Raw genomic sequence first — 22,664 nt, forward strand, 5'->3', positions numbered from 1 at the left:
ACTGTTTTTTGACGCAAGCGCCCAGGATCTTGCAGGAAAGGCTCTGAATGATACACTGCTGCCTGGCCCTAAATTTGCAAAAAAATATTATTTGTTTGTTAGTTCGTTTTCGATGGCATGCAGTAGTGTTCGCTGGAGACATCAAACAAATGTACCGTCAGTTCCTTGTCGACCTGCAGGACTGCGACTATCAGCGCATTTTGTGGCGTCCGTCACCTGACGACCCTGTAAAGATTATCGTTTGCTTACGGTCACTTATGGTGTTTCCTGCGCTCCCTATCAGGCGCTCTGGTGCGTATCCAAATGCAAAGGAATTTTCTCGTCGTGTGCTCCTCAAGTGCTGCCGTGCTGGCCAGAGATACATATGTGGGACGACGTCGTCTCAGGTGCAGACTCTGTCGAGGATGCGTTTAGTTTTACGTAGGCAGTTGTAGAAATTTGTCGTCTGCTCAACTCCACTTGCGTAAATGGACTTCTAATAGTCCCGATTTTCTAGAAAAGCTTGCCTAGCTCGGAGCTTTATTCGGAGAAACTTCGTAACTTCGAAGACATTTATGATTTGTCGTTAAAAATTCTCGGTTTGTCGTGGCTTCCAAAGGAAGATAATTTCACATTCAAAACTTCGTTGAATGACTGTCGTTGTACGAAGCGATCGATCCTTTCAGACATCGCTCGTATTTTCGATCCTCTGGGTCTATTATCGCCTGTCGTATTTTTCGCAAAATATTTAATACAGCTTTCTATGGGTGTCTGGTGTCGACTGGGATGAGGAAGTCCACATCACCATCGCTCAAGAATGGCATAGATTCAAGTCACAATTGTCGGAGCTGAGTTCTTTGTCCATTCCCCGTAGAATGATTGTATCCTTTGTATCGTTACAGCTTCACGGTTACTGTGACGCTTCGGAGAAGGGTTACTGTGCTGTCACTTATTGTCGTGTCGTTCAAGTGACGGTTCTGTTGTCGTGCGTCTTTGTTGCGCAAAATCGAAAGTGGCCCCACTCCGTAAGTGTTCCGTTCCGAGGTTGGAGCTATTAGCTGCTGTTTTGCTGTCAGACTTGGTCGTCTCAGTTAAGGAAGCGTTAAAGGATTTCCACACTTTCGACGATGTCCACGCCTGGTCAGACTCCAGTGTAGCTTTGACTTGGATTCGTTCGTGTCCATCAAAGTGGAAAACCTTCGTGGCTAACAGGGTTGCACATATACAGGAAAATATTACCCCAGAAAATTGGCACCACGTTTCTGGTTCGGATAATCCAGCGGATTGCGGTTCCCGCGGTTTGTTACCCGCTGACTTAATCCAGAACACGCTATGGTGGGCGGGGCCTACTTGGCTGTCTAATCCTGAGGAGTCTTGGCCGCGATCTGAGATCTTCTTGGACCAAGCTGCTTCGAACGAGCAGAAAATCTATAGTCTTTTTACAGCTTCTAATTCGTCTTTTGTTGACAATATTTTAAATCGATTCTCGTCTTTGCAACGCATATTGCGTATTCTCGCTTATTGTTTTCGTTACCTTCATAATTTGCAAAACCCATCTTCGAAAAATCTAAACCCAAATCTGTCGTCTGAAGAAATCAACAAGGTTCTTCACTTTCTTGTCAAACATGTTCAAGAGCGAGTCTTCGCTTCAGAGCTTCGTTATTTGTCGAAGGAAAAGTCACCCCACTCGCTACAAAACCCCTGCGCAAATTGTCACCGTTTCTGGATGAACTCGGGAGGTTAAGGGTGGGCGGTCGCCTTTCCAAAGGAAATTTATCGTTCGATGTTAAGCATCCATTGTTATTGCCTCGTGATCATAGGTTAACGACGCTGATCATTGAGGATTATCATAATCGGTTTATGCATCCTGGATTGCAAACGTTACAAAATTTATTAGCCCAAGAATTTTGGATTTTGTCGTCGAAAAGGGCTATAAATTCAGTCATTTCGACTTGCATGAAATGTTTTCGTGCTCGCCCCAAGGTGGCATCACCTCCTATTATGGGCAATTTGCCATCGTTTCGAATAAATCAAATCAAGCCGTTCTCGTCTTCAGCGGTTGATTTCGCGGGTCCTTTCGATATTAGTTTGGCTCGTGGCCGTGGCTTACGCACTTGTAAGTCGTACATTTGCGTTTTTGTGTGTACTGCCACTAAGGCAGTGCACTTTGAGCTTGTGTCCGAGCTGACATCGGAGGCTTATCTGGCAGCTCTACGTCGTTTCATCTCGCGTCGTGGTCGTTGCTCCAGATTGATCTCAGACCAAGGTCGGAACTTTATCGGTGCATCCAATATGTTACACGACTTAATGTCTAAGGCTTCTCGTGCGGAACAAATTGATTTCGTGTTTAACCCCCCTGGTAGCCCGCATTTCTCGGGGTTAGCCGAGGCCGGCGTGAAGTCCATTAAGACCCATCTTTCGCGTGTAATTGGTTCACAGCGTCTTACCTTCGAGGAGTTTTACACCGTCCTAACACAAATAGAGGCGATGTTAAACTCAAGGCCTCTGTCTCCAGTCAGTTCGGATCCAAACGATTTGTCGGTTTTAACCCCCGGTCACTTTCTCACTCTGGAACCGCTCACCATACTACCAGAAGGCAGTATGGTCGATGCAAATTTAGGCCCTCTTCAGAGATGGAAGTTGTTGCAAAAGATCCATCAAGATTTCTGGCGCAAGTGGCACCTAGAATACTTGCACACATTGCAACAGCGCCATAAATGGTTCGACCACCAGAAAAATATTGTCGTCGGGACGCTCGCGCTCATTGTCAATGAGCAATGTAGCCCCATGAAGTGGAAAATTGGTCGTGTGGTACAACTCCATCCAGGCAGTGATGGTATTTGTCGTGTTGTTACCATTCGTACAGAATCTGGCGAATTTAGAAGACCAATAGTTAAGCTGTGTCCTCTACCTTTGCAAAACTAAAGATTATTAACTTATACTTACTTATCGTCTTATTCACTAGAATTATCGTAGATTTAATTCAATTATTAAGTTATTAAACTGCCCCTAGCCATAGTGAGTTCTATCTTGTCCTCGTGTGACAGAAACTCTAAAAATTTTAAGGAAAATACCTTGTATTTTGGTGGGCGGAAATGTTTAGGATTGTAACTTTATTTTTCTTAATACTTTCGCCTGGCAACATTATCGTTTTAGATTTGAATTAAAAACGTAAAATCACTTGTCACTTCCTTTTCGAACTTTGGAAAGTCTGTCGTGTCGTATGTCGGCGTGTTGCCGCGCAAATTATATCGTACCTAGTTTTCGTGTCGTTGTCGTTTAAATATATTGAATTTTGTGTAAACTACGTGTGGACGCTCGAAGAAGGCTGATCCGTTGGAAGAAGTACTGTCCTTGCTGTATCTTGGTAGTTCTGCTGGTTAACGGTAACCTTGTCGGAGGTAAGTTCGAATGAGCCGAAGATCGAGGGAGCCTGCGCCAGCTACTACAGCTAAGATCTGCACCATCATCAGCAGACGTCTCGGTGAGTACTTCAACCACAGGTCTCAGCCTTTATCCAGTTATTTGCCACACTGTAGTTCGTATTTCTCGTCCTACAGTCCACTTAATTAAACCCCAAACAATATCACTTACCATTACTTAATTTTGAATATTAATGAATCTGATTCTAATTTAGGTTTGGTGTGTATTTGATATCTATTAAAAAAAAAATTGTAAAAAAAGGTTTTTTCTTCATAGTATTTACACTTTCGTTTCTGCATCTGCTTCCGTTTCTGCTAAAATCTAGTTTTGATATCAATTTCCGTTTTTGGTTCCGCTAAGAGACTTCCGTTGCATCACAAGTACAGGCTTTCTCAAAATGTTAATATGTTGTGCCATAGCTCCCACACAGGCCCAGTGCGAATTGGAGACTTCACATACACCATTGCAATGCAATTCACAGATTAGTATAGGTTTCCTCAGGATATTTTCCATCAGTGTAAAGTTCATGGTAAATTTCAAATATTTCCACATGAATTTTTGAAAAATTCAGTCACAAGTCCGGATTTTACCTACGATCCTCTGCTTACTAAGCCACCATGGCTATGCCACTAAGCCATCACGGCTCAAAAGTACCCTATTTATAGAAAAAATATTAAAGCAGAGCCCCAAAAGGGATAATCAGATTATTGTCCTTTACTGGTGTGCTGTGTCTTAATGGATAGCCACTACCCAGGGTTCTTTGTATTAAATTTTGATATCACACTAATAAGTTTCTGTAAAACTTTAATCTTTAATACAACCTTTTTTTCCTGACTGTATTTTTTGTAGGCTTGTGTCATCCAATTCGACCACTGGAAGTGGATCAAAATGAACTTGCAAGAATTGACTCAAAAACAACAACAAACAGCTTGTGCTGGGCAAGTTAAATAAAAACTTGTAATAAGCCAAGCAACATACCAGGTTTGGAGCCAGGCAATGCGATGGGCAGCGTGATGAGCTGCGGCGTGGCTTGCAAGGTGCCGCCGCCGTCGATGGCGCGCATATACTGCACCCCTTCGCCCATGTTCACGCCCCCAACCATGCCTACTACCTACAAGAAGAATTAAAATAATATACTGAGTGGCAAAAAATCCTGCCCTCAAATGTACGCAGTAATAGGTCATTTTGTACGTAGAGTAGGCCAAAAAGTATCCCTGAGTATAGTTGTATCGCAGAAATAAAGTTTCAGGGACACATGTTGCTCATTATGGTGTGAAATCCACCCATATCAGTCTCTGAAAACATCTTTAATGCACTGTAATGACGCGACAGTCCTAACAGCATCCTACACCCTTTATTATATTGGATAACATCATTACTGCAATACCCCCCCTTTTCTGGACCAGAAAGAAACTCGATGTAGACACTGGGTGAATTTTTTTATCCTGAAGTCAGTCTAATCAGGCATTCTTGCGTGTTGTGTAATAAGTAGTGATGCTAGGTAAACTGGAGCTGAAACTTTTCATGAAATTTTTCGTGAGTTGTTATTGGGATAACTATGTGTACTATTTTTATAATACTCGTAGTAGTCTAGTTTAATTGTATAGATAGGTATAAAGTACATACTTGTTGTAATGTATTTCCATTGTTTGAGACACTTTGTTGCAACTTAGTGACGGGAAGTTGGCCCCCCGTGGTCACAAAGTGGGTGCCCGTAGCATTGGCTGCTGAAAATGCAGCAAAATTCATCTCGGAATCCTCGTCACTGAAAATAATTTAACATGTTATTAATATATGACAATTGACTACAAAGTTTGAAGAGTATATAAATGATTAACTGTAGCTGTTACCCGCAACATCTTCTGTAAATCACTAATGTGAAGGAAGTAATATGCAAATTTTCAGGATGATAACTAGTTAAATACCGTATAATCTGTTAATTTATATTATAAACATACTGATGTGTCAAATTTCACTTCAAATCCATTCCTTTTCCTATGGTGGAACAAACATCCGAATCCTGTACTGAAAATAATTAACATGTTATTAATATTGAATTGACTACAAAGTTTGAAGAGTTATAAATGATTATGTATGTTAAACATCTTCAAATACTGGTTATGCAAATTTTTGATAAGTTAAGTACCCTATAATGTTAATCCAGATTTAATTAGATGTGAATTTCCTTCAAATCCATTGAACCCTTTTTAGGTAACATTTTGTATTTATAACATTAGCAGGATTTAATTAATTATGCATGTTGGACATTCTAAGGTTAGTCTTTATGTTAATAAAATTTAAAGTTATATTTTGGATTTATTTATTTAACTTGCATTTTGTTATATTAATTAATTGAGTTATGGTTATGGCTAATTTTATTGATTGCTAAGCATTATCTATTGCCTGAAACTTCATTAGCATTCCACTGTGACAGTCACCTTCAGTCATATCTACCACAGCGGAGCATGCAAAAATATCTGACACATGCTATCAGCTCTAGAAATAGAGGCATAGGTATCAGATATTTATGCACGATTTGTTGTGTCAGATATAGGTGCTGGTGACTGTACGAAGCATTAGCCCATGATAAAAAGTAGTGTAATAAATAATTGTTGTAATGAATCTTAGTTTAATTCTAATATTTTTTATCTGTTTAGGTAATTTTAGTTTAGAGTGATTAAATCACGTAGGTATATGTATGTCCTCAGAAGTTTTTAAAGCAATAGACATTGAAATAGTCAACATGCAACTGAAATCCTGTTAAATACAATCCTGTTAATGTGAGTACAGTCAACGTCAAAATAAGTGATCCCTTTTGTACCTTTTCATTTTAAAGTCATGTTTGAAAAGCCATACGCGATTGTGTACCGACTGAAAGTGACAAGGTACAATAGTGATCACTTATTTATGACGTTGACTGTACCAACTATGAAAGACTTATTATTTATTTGTAGAGTACCAATAAATGTAGTAATAAGTATAGTGATTCCAATCTAAAAATATAATCTAATGAGTTTTTAAATGTTTTAATGCTCATACTCATTATGTATAACAATAATAACAAATTTAAGTTTTCTAAAAAAAAACAACTATCACATCAATTTAGTACCTTTACTATGAATTCACATTAATCCAAGTGAAAGCAGGATATTATGAGTGACCATTACTGTATATGCAATGTGATAATTTGTTTCAATTTCACAATCAAGATTGCTTGAAACAAAGATAAACTAGCTAGCTAATTATACCCCTAAGGATGTGCTAGAAGAAGAGAGGAACCTTTTTGTAATAAAAGCCTTTCATTGCAATCTTTGTTATGCTAGAAGAAAAAGTGAAAACAATTCCCATACCAAGAGGCATCCTCTCTTGTGGGCATAGCTTGCATGTCGCACATGTCGCCCTCTCCACCGCGGGAAAAAGCACTGTCCCACTTAATTCATACGCGATCCCCACGTCCCACTATCCCATCCCACCACTGGGGTACCACTGGACTGCACTGGGACGGGTAGGGCTACGGCATACCACTGCCGGCCACCAAACGCGACACAACACTAAAATTAATTCAACAAGAAGATCGCGAATGGCTACGAATAAGAAAGTGGGTTAAAGAAAGTTTAGTAGACAGGCGAGTTTGCTACACACGGAGCGGCTCGTGTCGTGTGTGCAAGTGTCTAATATGAAGCTCACTTTCTCTTTGCCGTACTTTCACAAGCATACAAGGTGTGGCTCTGGTTCACTGAGTGCAAACTTGCTTGTTGGGTAACAGACTTGACGCTGCAGCTGCTAATAGCTTCATGGAAACAAACGAGTATCATTTGTTTTCGTAATACATTTTGTCTATTCATTTATAGTGATTTGCTAATTGTACATTATTATATGCCAATTTAAAACCGAAATCGCTTTTGTAATGAACCATTATGTACAGACCTACAAATACCATTAGTTCAGAAGTCAACAGTGGAAAGTTTGAGGTCAATCAAACCTACATAGATACTTATAGCGATGTCATTAACCTCGGTCTAATTTTACAGTTATTTTACTGTTACTGTAAGTAGAGTTCATGTGTTTGTAAAATGGGATATGCGATGCGAACGGTATTTTTGAGCTTTAATAAAGTAGATCTGTTTTTGAATTTTAGAATTGTCGGATGCAGCTGGTGCAAGACAAAGGAAGGACCGCTAACAAACATGGCCGTTCGAAGATTTTTTTTCTAGTTACGCAATTTTTATTTAATTCAAAGGCAAAGTGCAGGGTTTTTAAGTTTACAAAGTTTTCGTGTGCGGGGCAGAAAGTTAGCGAAAGGTGATTCACCCCTACCAACTCCTTGCCGCCGGCCGAGTGTCCATCACGCACGCGATGCATCCCCACCAAGGTGCGGGATCCCCTCCATGTACCTCCGAACACCAAATCACTCCCGCTCCCGACTCCTTCCTCCACCGCCAGAAAATCGCGAGAGGAGGGGTTGCTTTGAGCACACTCTCACAGAGTACTTTACTATTCACTCTCTCGACGGCACTCCCGCGGCCACGCGCTTCGGATAACGGTTTATAATAGTACCGCTTGCCACAACACGACTCGGAAATAAGGTCACGGATATTCACATGTAATAACAAATACAAATTTAAACCCTTACCTTAATTTTTTTTACGAAAACACCACTTTATATCCACTGTCACTGTCTGGTTTAATTTAATTATTTCATTTAAAAGTGTATATAAACAGCTACGTTTCCTTTCTCTCTAATGAATAGGATGTCCGCCATTAGTATTATTGAAATTATTTTTATTTTCGCCAGATGGCGCCATAGCTAATACAGTATCGTGGGCATTCCTTCGACGCCATTGGTTAAAAATTCAAGTTCATGCAGCTTGTAGAGGCGTTTTGTTACAGAACAAAACACGAAGCATGCTCGCTTGCAGCAGCGCTACTACGAAACTCGAAATTCGTGTCGAGCGGTCCCTCTCACACTTACTATTTAATACGAGAGCGAGAGGGACGGTACGATACGAACGTCGAGTTTCGTAGTAGCCCTGCTGTAAATACAAAGGCGGACAAAAAGGAGTTTTAGAATTTAGAGGGTTGTTTTACTGAGTGAATGAATAAACGATTTAATCATTTTAAGTTTTAATTACTTAAATTATAATATAGTGACATACAAACTATGGCATACAAGACAATAAATAAAAACTAAACTCATTGACAATCACTAAAATGGATACTGTTGACCCAATCTTTGTGTTCTTTCTAAATGCAATTCAAATAACAGTTTGTTTTCATAATAGTATTTGCTTTCAGCTGAACTTATTCCTGGGTCATAACTAGGCCGCCTTTCCGAATCAGATGACGAACTAGGTGACGAGATTCCATTCTCCAGGTTAATATTATTCACCATGTTTGCTTCTTGTGTTTGGGAAACACTTGTACTTGCTAGGTTGTTATTTATGTGTAAGTTATTAATCCTTTTAGATAATGGCATAAATTCGCACGTTTCATCCTCCCTGGATCTTTTTCTGAAAACGATAATTGACTGTTTTAAATACAAAACCGAATTACAACAACCAATATACTACACAATATTATTTATTGTCCTGTGATATATACCTATTTCCTGTCATAGTTCTGAAGACATAATTCCCGTTGGTTACTCCAATACATGTGTTCCAATTGAAGTTCGAACCCTTTCCAAAAGTCATTAGCTCCTCGTCTCCTTGCAAGCAGTACAATTGCTTGGTAAATAATTATTACAAACAGCTGATTTCACCACGAATTTTTGTGACAATTGACTGACAAATGACAAACGAATGAACCTACGGGCTACGGGCTTTCAGTGTTGCCAGCATCAAGTCCAAAATATCGCAAAGCAAGCCCTATACCACGAAGTGCAAAACTCGAACTTCGTATGTTGCCGTCCAGCTAACGCTTATGTCATTTAATAAGCGAGTGAAAGGGATGGTGCGATACGAACTTCGATTTGCGAGTTTCGTATTAGCCCATCAGGTTAGGGTTTCGCCTTAAATTTATCAAGAAAATCCGGTAGCTGAGAATGTGCTTGGCGCTGGCACGATGTCTCATTTCATTCTCTTTGACGAGATAAGGTGGCTGGAACGGTAGAAGAGTTTTATACCCAACAAGAGCCGACCGAGAGACGATACGGTATTCGACAACTCCTGATTTTACCATCATCATCCAGCCTATATACGTCCCACTGCTGGGCACAGGCCTCCTCTCAGAACAAGAGGGCGTGTGATGTCACATGCCAGTATCTCTTTCTCTGTCTAATCTTCAATTTCAAATCTTGATAACTTTGTTATTTGTAAAGGTAGCTTAAAAATTGTTTTTCTATTCGATAACAGGCATTGTGTAGTTTTAATTTATAAAACATATACAAAATAGTCAAATACCGTATTGAAATTAGCGTCGCCTTTATTTTAACCAAAATAGCGGCTAGGTTTGGAGGCCAATTGTTCCCAAATATACATTTGAGTCATCTACAAATATACGGAATTATAATTTCAAAGGCATGGTTAGCATTTTTATGCTAACCATCAACTAATTGCAGTGATCGTGAACGTACTCAAGCTTGAAAAAGATCTTCCGAAAAGATTGTAACTAGTCGGACCATTCCTGACTTATAATCGTCTAAATGAACTAAAACAATAACTTCGCTCACCCGCGACATTACGATAGCTAAGTTTATATCGTTCATGCAGTTCCTTCACCTTTACACTATAAGAACACACATAAATCTCACAAAACCATCTATTACCACCACCACACTACACTGACGCATGCATGGAAATAATTAGGTACAACAGTATGGGGCTTATTATTAATGAACAGGTAAATTTAGTATCTTCTTACTTACTACGGCTTGGGTCTAATTTTAGCAATAACAGGTGATATAGACCTCCGCAGAGTAACGCCTGATTCAATAAATTATTTATAATTGTGTATTGAATCGTTTAATTCAGTAAATTATTTCATTTCTTTTTAGCCTAGAAAGTATAATTAGACTAAGAAGCAAATATGACAGTTAAAACTTAAATATACGCACTTTTTTGGCAAAACTGTTAATCTCCTTATATCCCTAAGTGCGTTTTCAGATTATCCGATCCGATATCGGTATCGGACGCTGATGCGATAGCGGGGCATGTAAAATGTATGAAATATGATCCGATATCGGATCTGATAATCTGGAAGACAGGTCCATATTTCATACATTTTACTTGCCCCATATCGGTATCGGCTTCCGATACTGATATCGGATCGGATAATCTGACAACGCTCACTCTCACATCCACAAACAAAATATATTTTATCCGATTAATGCCGGCCCTAATCCGTCAAGTTGTACGAAAAATTCATTAACTTGGCAACACCGCTGGCTTCACAGCAATTTGTTCTTTCTTTGTATTCATTGTCGATTGTAGCGACATCTCTTTTTCTAGCATACAATAAGCGTCATTTTATACATGCACATTTCTTGAAAATATCTGTTTCATAATGTTTGAAATAGTATTTATGCAATACTGACAATAAAATTATTGATTTCAAGTTTAGTACAAAACTAATTTCTGCCAGTGTGTTTATTTCTGCTAGTTGCACGCTGGAAAACGCCTGTACGCACGTGCACAGATAGTGCACCTACAGTCATGTACAGAAAATATTTTGTCTGCAGCACGTCTGCAGCCAATCAGAAGCGGTCAGTTCTTCTCGCTTTTATTTTTACCCAATAATAAACGGTCCTGCCTGGCTAGGTTGACGGGTGGATTTTTCTCATAACGTGTCGTGTGCTGGGTTAATAAGAGCCGCACAAGATTATCGATAGATGTCTCCCTAAATGAGCTCAATGAGGGTCCGAGAGGCGAAGTATTATAGATAGCCTTAGTATCGTGAGGTCCATTTGAAGTTTCCAGTCTTGCTTGCGATTGGCTCATTTTCACGAGCGCGACGCTAATTTCAAACGAACCTCACAATACTAACGCCATCTAGCGATATTTCACCCGTCGAAAAACCCTCTTTCAGCGAAGAATGCTCTTCAATGCTAACGTGAATCATAGATGGCACTACTAGGCTGAAAGAAATCTATATTTATTTATAGTTATTATATAAAGTATTTATTTATACTCCTGCCAATGTATCTCTTCCTCTCCTTTCAAATCGGTATAGTTATAAGACCGCGATAAGACTACATAGGATTGGAACTGACAGTTAGGTATACCTACTACATACATCAAAAAACCTATACCTACTTCTGAAAAAAAAAACATTTCAATCATACTTTCAATCTTCACATCACGGTTTTATTGTAATATGGCCTAGCTACAGCAAAGTGGATACATTGAAACAATGATATCCTGAGCACGTACTATATAGTCTTCAGATTTTGGATCGTCATGTTCATTACAATAAGATGTCACATTAGCAAAGTCTAAGAACTTAAAGTCACTAAACTCGGCCGTCTAGACAGAGCAACGATGAGGCGCGGTGCGGGGGAGAGGGGCGTGGCCCCGCGGGCGCCCCGTGCACTCCGACGTTCAGTGCGCGATGGTACTAGCTGCGAAGAGTGTCGCAATTTTTCGTGAATATAATTTAATAATTGTTCCGATACAGGAGTGGCCAATTTATTATAAATGCGTTGTACTTGTGAAGTACACGGCTGTATGTCTACGTCGTACAGCCGTAATGATGGACAATTGAGATTCCATAAATTTCCGAAGGATGAGAATCGGTGAGTACCTACTTACCTAACCTACCTAAATCAAATCGCTAGTAACATTATTACGTAAAATAAAATCCCCCGGTCTGTCCGTTTAGTGTACGTACCACTAGCAGCACCAACCTACACAACAAAATAAGATCACGTAGGAACTTTTTGCACTTCCTCTGTGAGATATACACTCACTGGTGACTGTAATTACTAACCTACTAAAAAAATGTCACGCAACTTTTAGACAATACCACCTCATCCACTCAAAGGTTGACTGGTAGATTGATTTACTATTTTGTACATGTCTCTGTTTGTTTACTTATTTTACATACAAGTAAAGGGGATAATGGTACACACGGTTTGCTACAGCATACATCCGACGGCGAGGCGACGGCTCGGGGCGGGGCGAGGCGCAGACTGTGAGCGGTTGCTTACGGCATCTGTGGCGGCATTATCAAAAAGAAACAGAACGCCACCGCCGCGCGGCAATGAGTATCGCGTATGAATTCGCCGCTAGAGGCGCTAGTGTAGCGTGAGGTCTCCGAAATGTCAAATCTCATAGTTTTTGGGTGAGCTAAGCGGGTTTATTTATAATTAGAATAATTTTGTGAATATTTTGCATTACCTGAAATTAATTATGGCAATTATGCGTTACGGGGCAATAAATGTCTGTGTTTTGAGACAGTTTTGTCTTTCGGAAACTTTTGTCCTCCCCTTTTTTCCGAACAAAACGGGAATACGCAACACTGGTTGCTCGATACTTTTATGGTACGGTTTTAAGGTGTATTAAATATGATTTTAATCTTAACTTTGTGCACGCCCGTAATAACAGACTTTGAAAGCCACACTTTAAAACCTCACGCAACAGTGGCGCCATCTAGAAAGACAAAAAACGATAGCCCTCATTCGCTTTTTAATTCCCGACAATCGCGACTCGGTAACATAACAAACTTTAAATTAAAAACCGGCCAAAAGCGTATCGTACACGCCCAAAATAGGGTTCCGTAGCCATTACGAAAAAAGTAAGTAATATTTTTTTAAGGATTTCGTATTTTATACGGAATCTTCCAAGTTTAGGTATATTTTATACCTTAGGCTGCTATTTACTCTTAAACTACTAATAATTCTCAAGCAAACTTAGCCGTTATAGTTTTCCTTGAAAGTTTGATATACTTACTTAACCATTCTGAATTTATTCAAATTATTCCACCGGTTTAGATTTTGCCGACAAAATGGTATAATAATAATAATACCTCCCATAGACAAAGCGGGGGTGATTTTTTTTCTCATCCAACCTTGTAGTGTGGGATATTGTTGGATAGGTCTTTTAAAACCATTGGGCGTGGTTGCTAAAACGATTTTTCGATTCAGTGATTTGTTTGCAAAATATTCAAATCTAAATTGCAAATTTTCATTAAAATCGAGCGTCTCCCCTCCCTCTAAAATCTTAACCGATGGGTAGAAAAATTTGAAAAAATTCAGGATGTGTAAGTAGTATTTCAAAAAAGGAGTTGCAAAAGGAGTTGGTAGCTGCCCTTACCGACCCATTTAAACTTTCTACCTTGTTTCCAATATTATGTCCTATGTCGTTGTTAACGGTTTTGATCTCCTAAACAGTGCAATGATAGAAGCATGTTTTATTTTTTCAGACGTCGAAAATGGATAACAGCGTGTCAGAGAGACGATTTAAGACATAAAAGCTTTAAAACTCTAAGAAATATGTGCGTCTGTAGTTTGCACTTTGAAAAAAAAATGTATGCTAAAATACATTTAAAAGTAACCGCTATTCCTACAATTAATTTGCCCCCTCAAGAGAGAACTACTTGCACACAAACAGATCCTCAAAAAGTTATCTTTCTTAAAGATGTTACTACTCAAGCTGTGCAAGTTTATGTAGATGCCCAAGGCACACCTACAAAATTAAATGCTGTAGATGAAAACTTTCTTAAAACATGTCATGAAGACTGTTCAGTACAAACTACTTCAAAATTGACCGATCACACTCCTCGGAAAAAAAAACTAAGGAACGAAGTTTTGATAAATAAAAAAGAGGTAGCACGATTAAAATTGCACTTTAACGAAATATCGAAGAAACAATTCGAAGCAGGTTGTGACAAGTTTTTAAATGCTAACCTCAGTAATATTGTAAAGGCACAGATTAACTTAAAAAAACATAGCAAAGGAAATAGGTATAGTAATGAGTTTAAACTATTTGCATTGAATTTGTATTATGCGAGTCCACAGGCCTACAAGTTCTTGGCTAAAACACTCTGCATGCCAAGCACAGTAAATTTAAGTTGCCTGTACATACCTATGACCACTCAAATGAATCCACAAATGTTGGACGCATTATCAACTATAGCAAAACGTATGTCACCATCACAAAAAGAATGCGTTATGTGTATGGATGAGATGAGCTTAAAATGTTCTCTCGCTTACGACTCCAAGCAAGACAGAATAGTCGGCTTGCACGAAATTGACGGCCAGCAAAACCCGTACGCTGCTGGATACGCTTTTACCATTATGCTTCGGGGCATAACAAGCAAATGGAAACAGCCTATTGGGTTCGCATTTATTTCGTCAAGCAAGATTGATGATAAGCTAGAAGATTGGATTATAAATACCATCAATAAGCTTTTTGAGATGGGATTTCAAATAAGAGCATTAGTTTCAGATCAGGGCTCAGATTTTGTAAAATTTGCAAAATCAAAAGGAATTTCGAAAGACCAGTCACACTTCACTATCAATGGGAAGAAGATTTATTACATCTTTGATGTACCACACATCATTAAATGTATTCGCAATAATTTAATAAACAACAACTACGAATATAACGGAAAAATTGTATCTTGGGACGATATACAAACTATGTACAACTTGGACGTCAAAAAAGATATGCGATGTGTACCACGACTTACAGATGCACACATATTACCAAACAACTTTCAAAAGCAAAGAGTCAGGTTTGCTTCTCAAGTTTTCAGTAACTCGGTAGTTGCTGCATTAGAGACGTATACTGCTTCGGGACAGATGAAGCCAAACAACGGAACAATAGAATTTTTCAAAATGGTTGATAACTTGTTTGACTTGCTAAATTCAAGCAATCCTTACTCTCCGAAACCGTACGGTAAGCCCTTTCGAGGAGACAATTTTCAAATAGAATTGTTGAATAAAGCTGAAACTATATTTAACAACTTAATAGTCCGAAACAAAAAGAGTGGCAAAGATATGACTAAAACAATGAAGTTTATTAATGCCCTTATTATAACGATGAATTCTATTCGCCAATTGCACCTCGATATGCAAAACGAGAACCCTTCATATCTGTTCACGAGACGATTAAACAATGAATGTTTAGAATTTTTTTTTGGCTTGATTCGGCAAGCTGGAGGAAATTGTCGTAAGCCCACTTGTTTACAGTTCACAAAAGCGTTTAGAAAAAGTTATTTTTGTCAGTTAATGCGATTGTCTGATAGTGGAAACTGTATGGAAGATTTTGACAGCATATTATGCAAGTACAATGATTATGCTAAAAAAAACAAATTGACTGTGAATCAAAATGAAACGATGGCAAGGAAGGGTAATGTTGAAACCTTGACAACGCCACGTCACTTTGATGTACCAGAAGCAAATGCATTTTTGTATATTTGTGGATATATATTGAGACGCTGTGTACAGAAACATAAATGCATAGATATGGTTAGGTATGCTTCTTCATACACAACACAGCGGTTGTTGTCAAATTTATATCTAAGGGAAAGAGCATACAATAAGACCATTGATGTATTTGGTGGTCTCCAAGGAGTTCCAGGTGATTTCCTTGAATTTTGCACAAAAATAGAAAGTGGTTTGAGCGATTTCTTTGTGACATTCGTCGGGAGCAACATTGGGGAAAACATATATAAACGCCTAACCCAAATTGATTTTTCACAACCATGTGATTGCTTCCCAACGCAATTTCTAATTCGTTTGTATGTTAGAATGAGAATCAGCTATATTATTAAATACAATAACAGAATATTAAAATCATCAAATAATAAATGCCGCAAATATTTGTCGGTTCAGCATCTTTAAAAAATAAATAAACTGGAGATTTAACTTGCGTTTTATTCACTCACTTTAACTCGTCGCGAAGAGGTTAAGTATATTAAATCGCAAAAGGTAATATTTTATTAAACTGACTAGATATACTAGGCAGTAAATGCAGGTACATAATTATACCCACATTAATTTATACATACCTTATTATTCTAAGGGACGTACTTGCATATTACTTTTTTGTGACAACCCTGATACATTTCCAGTGTCTAGACGATTGTCGGCATTTCGCGCTCAGACAAAGAACATTAATTAACCACTGTACATTTTCTTACACTGTGACATTAGTAAATAGTATAAGTCGGTCCATGACGCCCTGTAAGGACAACAGCAGTTTATAAGTAACTAACTAAATCTAACATTAGTTATTGCGTTTCTAGGCCATACCGTCAGCATATAATGGCCTGCATTTGAGCATTGAGGATCACCGGTAGGTACTACACGGCGCTTAGGCAGATCGTAATTGAGATCTGTAATATTATATCAGGTTAGTTAGGTTAGGATAGGGTCTTAAAGGATGGATGGGGAGGAACGGGGAGCGTCATGGTTGAATGTCCGCGATCCCATGGCGCTCCCAAAACGGCAGTGGAGTAACGCCGATGTGTTTTTAGTGGATATGCTAAGTAAAGAGAGTCCCACATAACTTTGCCACGGAAGTATGCATAAAGCATTTTCACATCGCAATAAAAAAAGGGTAGTGTAGGTAGGTACTTGGAATTTAAACTAAGTTTAGTCAGTAGAGTACTGCAGGTAAACCAAAGTTTGTTCTTGCCTAAATCTTGAATAAGGACACGAACGTCCCTAAAACTGGCTGGATTTATTTAAACAAGCGGTATATCTACTTCGAGACTGATAACTACATAATTAAAGCGGTAAAAGTCGTGAGAAAATTGTCAGAAGTTAAAACTGATGCGATCTGCAGACATTTAAGTAACAAAAGTTTCCGTAAAACATTTTGGAAGCCTTTGTAGTTTGTCTTTTGGGAACATTTTAATGAAGGCTACAATAACCCGTATTCTCTCACACGCATGGTGTAAGTGGTGTAACCGCGTTAATGACGTCATTTTGTTATGTATTAAGCTGAATGTATGAGGTACCGTAATATTTATTATAGAAAGTACTTTTAATCGGGCGTAGCCGTTTTTCCTTCCGGATTATTTAAAACGAACGAACGCAGTAGAAAAGGAAGGCATGGTCCCGTAGGTATATCTAACATTTTTGAATGAGTCATTCTTGTGTAAGTATGTATTTATTTATTTTGGGGATCTCAGAAATGCTTACCGATCAGTGGCAGTTATTTTTATCGATACTTTTTACTCACCTTCCCGACGGAGGGTTATTATAATACCTACAGAAAACTAAAAATATGTCCGTCGACTCAGCAGGACCTTGAAAATCTTGAATTATTTCAAGATTTCGAACGCGCTCGTTCTAAACCAAAAATGTTGCCAGTGTTGGAGCCAGTGTCAATCAAATAAACTTTGCAGACAACAACTAACAACAGCAAGTCGATCCGTTCTTCTTTTTATGGTCAACTAGAGCGGTCACGAAGCAATCTGCGTTTTGTGAGATTTGCTTATCGACCGACATGCTAAATTTATGGTTTCGTGCCCATTGGTCTTCATGAAATTAGGACGATATATTTTGTTCTGGTTTAGCCTGAAAAAAACTTATTTTTTATATAATGTCTTCATCCGTATTTTTTCCTTTCAACTACCTTTGTATTATGCTACTTTTATACTTAGTGGTTTTAGTGTGAGATTAAGGCGTGGCTGCCGGTCCCAATACTGAGTAGCGCACGCACATTAGTATAGTTCACAACATTTATTGTTATTATTATTGTTGGTACGGATTTCTGATCAAGTGCCTAAGAGGACCCGGTCATTTGAAAGGCATATTTATCTATGGACCGAAGCCAACTTCAAGATGCCTTTGCTACAATATAATATGATAGTGAAATGAGCGCAACTATGGAGATCTTCCTCTAAAAAAGCTACTTAATAGCAGGCGCTCATTGCGTTTAATGCGCTAATTGCTCAGCACCCATAAGTGGATATTACTCAACGGGGTCACGTCGTTTTGTCACCTAACTAGTTTTAAATTAGTTTTAAATATTATTGATTATATGTATATTAGTCTGTAAGGTATTTACTGTATGGGCCAAGTTGCCCGAAATAAATGGATTTATTTATTACATATAAGTGTTAGCGAATTTATTCGCAAATGTATTAGTTGTATAATCATAAGGTACATACCTAAATATTCTGTACGAACCTATATAATATTGTAATTAAATATAAATACATATATTGTAGTTCATACTTGCCTAATATGTTGGATATTCTTGATAAATAAATAAATACTGATTTTCATTATTAACTGGCCAGCGATTTACCTCTGTCTCGCCTGATGAGTGAGATGAAGAGGCTGAATAAGTAGCTATCCACTTTGGCCTTGTCTTTATTCTATTTAGGCTGAGCTGCAGATATCTGTGTACTTTTTCTACCTGCATCCTCCAGCAACAACTAACAGCCACAGGAAGTCCACTGTTGGATATAAGCCTCCCCCATAATACTACCCATATTACTCTTCCATGCTATGTAGTTGTACGTTATGAAATCAATGTGGTTGCCAAGGCAACTGAATCAAATTTCTCACATATAAAAGTACAATCTTATTTACCGTATATTTAATTAATGGAAGAATGTATGCAATAGGTGCAACCAATTAAATTGCAAGAAATGAGTCCGAAAACGGATGTTGAACTTGATATTAATGCAGAGAGAGCAGATAATGAATTAACGCGAGCCGTTATGATATGCCGCCGTTCGGATATATATCCAGCTATAAACAAAATGCGTCTTAAAATGTAAGTGGTTAAGACCAAAACGTTTCTAATCTAATTATTCTATTAATGTTCCAAATCCAAATATCATTGTCTCTGTGCCTGTGTCTTTGTCTAGGTTTCTTGGAGAAATGACCTACCTACAGTCTAAATACCACAAACAGACTTAACACGCTAAAACACACGATGGCCGATTACAATGGCCGTGGTCACGAGTAGTGGTTGAGTCTACTCGTGACCACGGACACGTAATGTGGTCGCAACGTCGAGGTAAATATCACTCGGTGTGTTTTAGTGTGATATATAATTCCTGCTTGTGGTATTTTGACTATTCATGAGTGAAAATCACGAAAGTTTAAAACGTTAGACCCACCTACATATTATGCCAATATAAGTATAACGCATATTTTTAACATCTTCACAGGCAAGTAAACATTAATAAAAACAAAATTTAACGACTAATTTTGTCATTTTCATATTTCTCACTTGTTTATTGTTGTTTACTTCTCTTAGCGTTTGCCATACTTTTTATTAAAGTATGAAAACATTTAAAGTTTACTTTTTCTCTTATTTTGTATTGTAATTAATAAGTACCCAGTCGAAAAAAAAGTATTGTATGCAACGTTGTATAAGCAAGTCAAAAAAAGCTCGTGGCGTCTTTTTCTTACGATGTTCGCTAAAGCTCACATCGTAACTCACGCCACTCACCTTTCTTGAACCCTGTTATATACAACTGTTGCATAAAATAATATTAATATTTACCTACCACATGCGTAGAGCGTAGGTAATAGCTACACTACACCGACAATCTACCAATTAGGTATATTCCTAATTATCGATTAAGATAGGTAGTTAAAATTTATTAGGTTGCAGGTGCAAATACAGATGACAAGATGTGATTATCACCAGGGAGTCCGAAAAAAGTAAATATATACCTACGCATAAAAATCCCAATCAGAGTTAGGTACAGTCGAAGAAACTGAATCGAGTACCGGGATGGAACTTTTTCACTGCAAATATCAAGCTGACTTTCCATACAACCATCGAAACATTGATTGTGAAAAGTACGCAAATCAGTTTCATTATATAGCTTTTCGTTCGAAATCAACAACGTTGAACTACGCTGGTACTCTTTATTATACTGTGTTTGAACAGAACTATCTATTAGATGTTTGCAAGTACAAATAAGGAGAGGTGCCGTCCAGATGTTCTTTTAGACTTGACCTCTGCCATATCTGGTATGTTGATAACTAGACTCCTTTGCACATTACTATCAACATGTTTACATAAAGTTTCAGTGAAAAAAGAAGTTAAACTGGATGCAGTTAATGTAGATACGACCGCCTGTAATTGTCAACCTGTCAATAATCTAAATAATAATAATAAATGAATATGTAACGGGACACTTTATACAAAAACGGGACATACTAGTCCCAAGTCCCAAGGAAGCAAAGCTTGTGTTATGGATACTAGGCAACGGATAAACATTCCTAAATAGATAAATACGTAATTAAATACACATTAAATACCCAAGACTCAAGAACATTACAGACATTCGTATATTTCATACAAATATCTGCCCCGACGTCCGACGGGGGATCGAACCTTGGAATCGTGGTTAGAGAGCCTGACTACGAACTACTGGGTTATTCGGTCGTCAAATGTACGACCTTGATAATTTAAATCTGCATTGTACTTAACGAGGGATATCGTTTTTTGTCTCACAAGATGGCGCACTGTTGCGTGAGGTTTTTAAGTATGGCTTTCAAAGTCTCTTATTACGGGCGTGAAAACAAAGTTTAGATTAAAATCATATTTAAAACACCTTAAAACCGTACCATAAAAATATCGAGCATGCAACAGTGTTGCATAGTCTCCGTTTTGTTCAGAAAAAAGGGAGGAAAAAGGTTTCCGAAAGACAAAACTGTCTTAAAACACAGACAATCATTGACCCGGAACGCATATTTGCCATAATTAATTTCAGATATTGCAAAATATTCACAAAATTATTCTAATTATAAATAAACTCGCGTAGCTCACCCAAAAACTATGAGATTTGACATTTCGGAGACCTCACGCTACACTAGCGCCTCTAGCGGCGAATTCATACGCGATAGCCCTCATTGCCGTAAGGGTTTAAATTTTGAGGTCGTAATTATTGTCAATCATTCCGAGTCAGCAAATACCTACGGTGTCGTACAGTTACTGCACCCGTTGAACTTATACGTATCTAATCTACATAGTTGATATTTTTTCGGTTTTGCAACACTTTGAATGATTTTAGACGTGTTGTAATTGAAATATGTTCTTAAATGGCTTCTAGCCAATGTTTTCGTTTGCCGTATTTAGTCCTAGATAAGTCCACTGCTACTGCTACCATAAATGTAAGGTCGGGCCTTATAAGACACGTAAGGTTGCTTCCTCAAGCTTATCTTGCAACACATAGGTCATACAGACGCGCGGTCACAATTCACAACATACAATCAAGAACACAATAAGTTTTTGTAGCTCATAACACAAATGGTTCAAAAACTTGGATGTGATAGGAATTACAAGTAGGTTTCTTAAAATTGTAATATTAAAGGAGAAGTATTCTAGGTGTACGGAGATCTGATAGAATCTAAAACACTGACCTGAGCTCCAAAACTCAAATTGTCGATGTGAAGATGAAGACTGCCAAATTAAAATAGGACTGGGCTGGACACGTCTGCCGCATGGATTCTGATGCCAAAGTTATCACCCCAATTAGGTTCCATGCGGGGCCGGAGCAGAGGCAGACTTTAGGAGTAGATGGCGGAACGATTTGGACCGTTTCCAGTCAGATTGGCAAGAGTTAGCCAAAAGTAGAGACGATTGGAAGAAAAAAGATGAGCCCAGCAGTGGGACACCATATAAGCTAGTAAGAAAATAAAAAAAGGATTTATGTAATATAGTACCACATGCTTCTGGAAAAATTCTAATAAACATGATTAGATTAGATTAGGTAAGTAAGTGGTGCTGTAATAATTGAGATGCATTTGCTGCGTATATCCGAGTGGCAGTGTTTTGACTGGGATGTCGTTTGAAATCAAGTAGCGTGTTCGGCGAGCGCATCAGTGCGCAAACTCTTATCTGCTCTGCTGCTTACTGGCAGGAATTCGCGCCGTATATGGCAATACCACACGGACCGATCCACGCCTGCATGACCATTGTCAATATAGACTAAATGGGCGTGGGAAACCGATCAGCGTGGCCCATATTTAACTGTGACAACACAATTACCTTTACTCAATAGATTTTACCAAACACGGACTAAATTGATAGACACTACAAAAAGCTTCACTAAGAGCAAATTAGTCCTATCAATGAATATTTACGAGGTAGTAATTTCTGGCAAATTAGGACAACTTCAGAGGCCAAAGCCCTAATAAAGCTGTAGCATAAAAGCAATTTAGGGAGAATAGCAAATCACGACCACAGTGTCATTAGTAGTACTTGTGTTAAAGACGGAATTTGATAGACGTTCGAAATATTCGATCGTCCGCTTTTTGATGTTATTAGCGCAGAAATATGGAGATGTGTCTAGTTGCTTTCGTATCGGACTGTTCGCATCACATACAGTTCTTAATA

At 38.3% G+C, this 22,664-nt stretch overlaps 2 protein-coding genes and 1 long non-coding RNA gene across 4 annotated transcripts in view; 2 read left to right on the forward strand and 1 right to left on the reverse strand.

The window, feature by feature from the left end:
- LOC141428605 (uncharacterized) overlaps positions 1–951 on the forward strand; it is a 6,766-nt gene extending 5,815 nt beyond the window's left edge. Inside the window, exon 5 of the mRNA XM_074088606.1 lies at positions 882–951. Within this exon, the coding sequence (XP_073944707.1) occupies positions 882–951 (70 nt within the window). The remainder of the gene's footprint in view (positions 1–881) is intronic.
- A 3,394-nt stretch (positions 952–4,345) lies between these two features.
- LOC141428606 (uncharacterized) lies at positions 4,346–7,706 on the reverse strand. The gene is made up of 3 exons (XM_074088607.1): positions 6,753–7,706; positions 5,029–5,167; positions 4,346–4,513 (listed from the first exon to the last, which is right to left on the reverse strand). The coding sequence occupies exons 1-3, from the start codon at positions 6,794–6,796 to the stop codon at positions 4,346–4,348; spliced, it is 351 nt and encodes a 116-aa protein (XP_073944708.1). The 5' UTR covers positions 6,797–7,706.
- Positions 7,707–11,620: 3,914 nt separating this feature from the next.
- LOC141428922 (uncharacterized) lies at positions 11,621–16,210 on the forward strand. Of its 2 annotated transcripts, none has more exons than XR_012451483.1 (2): positions 11,621–12,133; positions 13,762–16,210. It is a non-coding gene; the product is annotated as an uncharacterized lncRNA (long non-coding RNA). The 2 variants fall into 2 exon arrangements; XR_012451482.1 differs by lacking the exon at positions 11,621–12,133 and adding an exon at positions 12,631–13,134.
- Positions 16,211–22,664: the final 6,454 nt, after the last annotated feature.

The sequence above is a fragment of the Choristoneura fumiferana genome, chromosome 6 (assembly GCF_025370935.1).
Source record: "Choristoneura fumiferana chromosome 6, NRCan_CFum_1, whole genome shotgun sequence".
NCBI lineage: Eukaryota > Metazoa > Arthropoda > Insecta > Lepidoptera > Tortricidae > Choristoneura > Choristoneura fumiferana.

Bases quoted from the DNA above. Each gene is read 5' to 3' on its own strand.
- LOC141428606 (XM_074088607.1), bottom strand. From the start codon at position 6,796: ATGTGCGACATGCAAGCTATGCCCACAAGAGAGGATGCCTCTTG. The intron at 5,168-6,752 runs GTATGGGAATTG...AATTATTTTCAG, and splicing joins ACAAGAGAGGATGCCTCTTG to TGACGAGGATTCCGAGATGA. The intron at 4,514-5,028 runs GTATGTACTTTA...TTCTTCTTGTAG, and splicing joins ATGGAAATACATTACAACAA to GTAGTAGGCATGGTTGGGGG.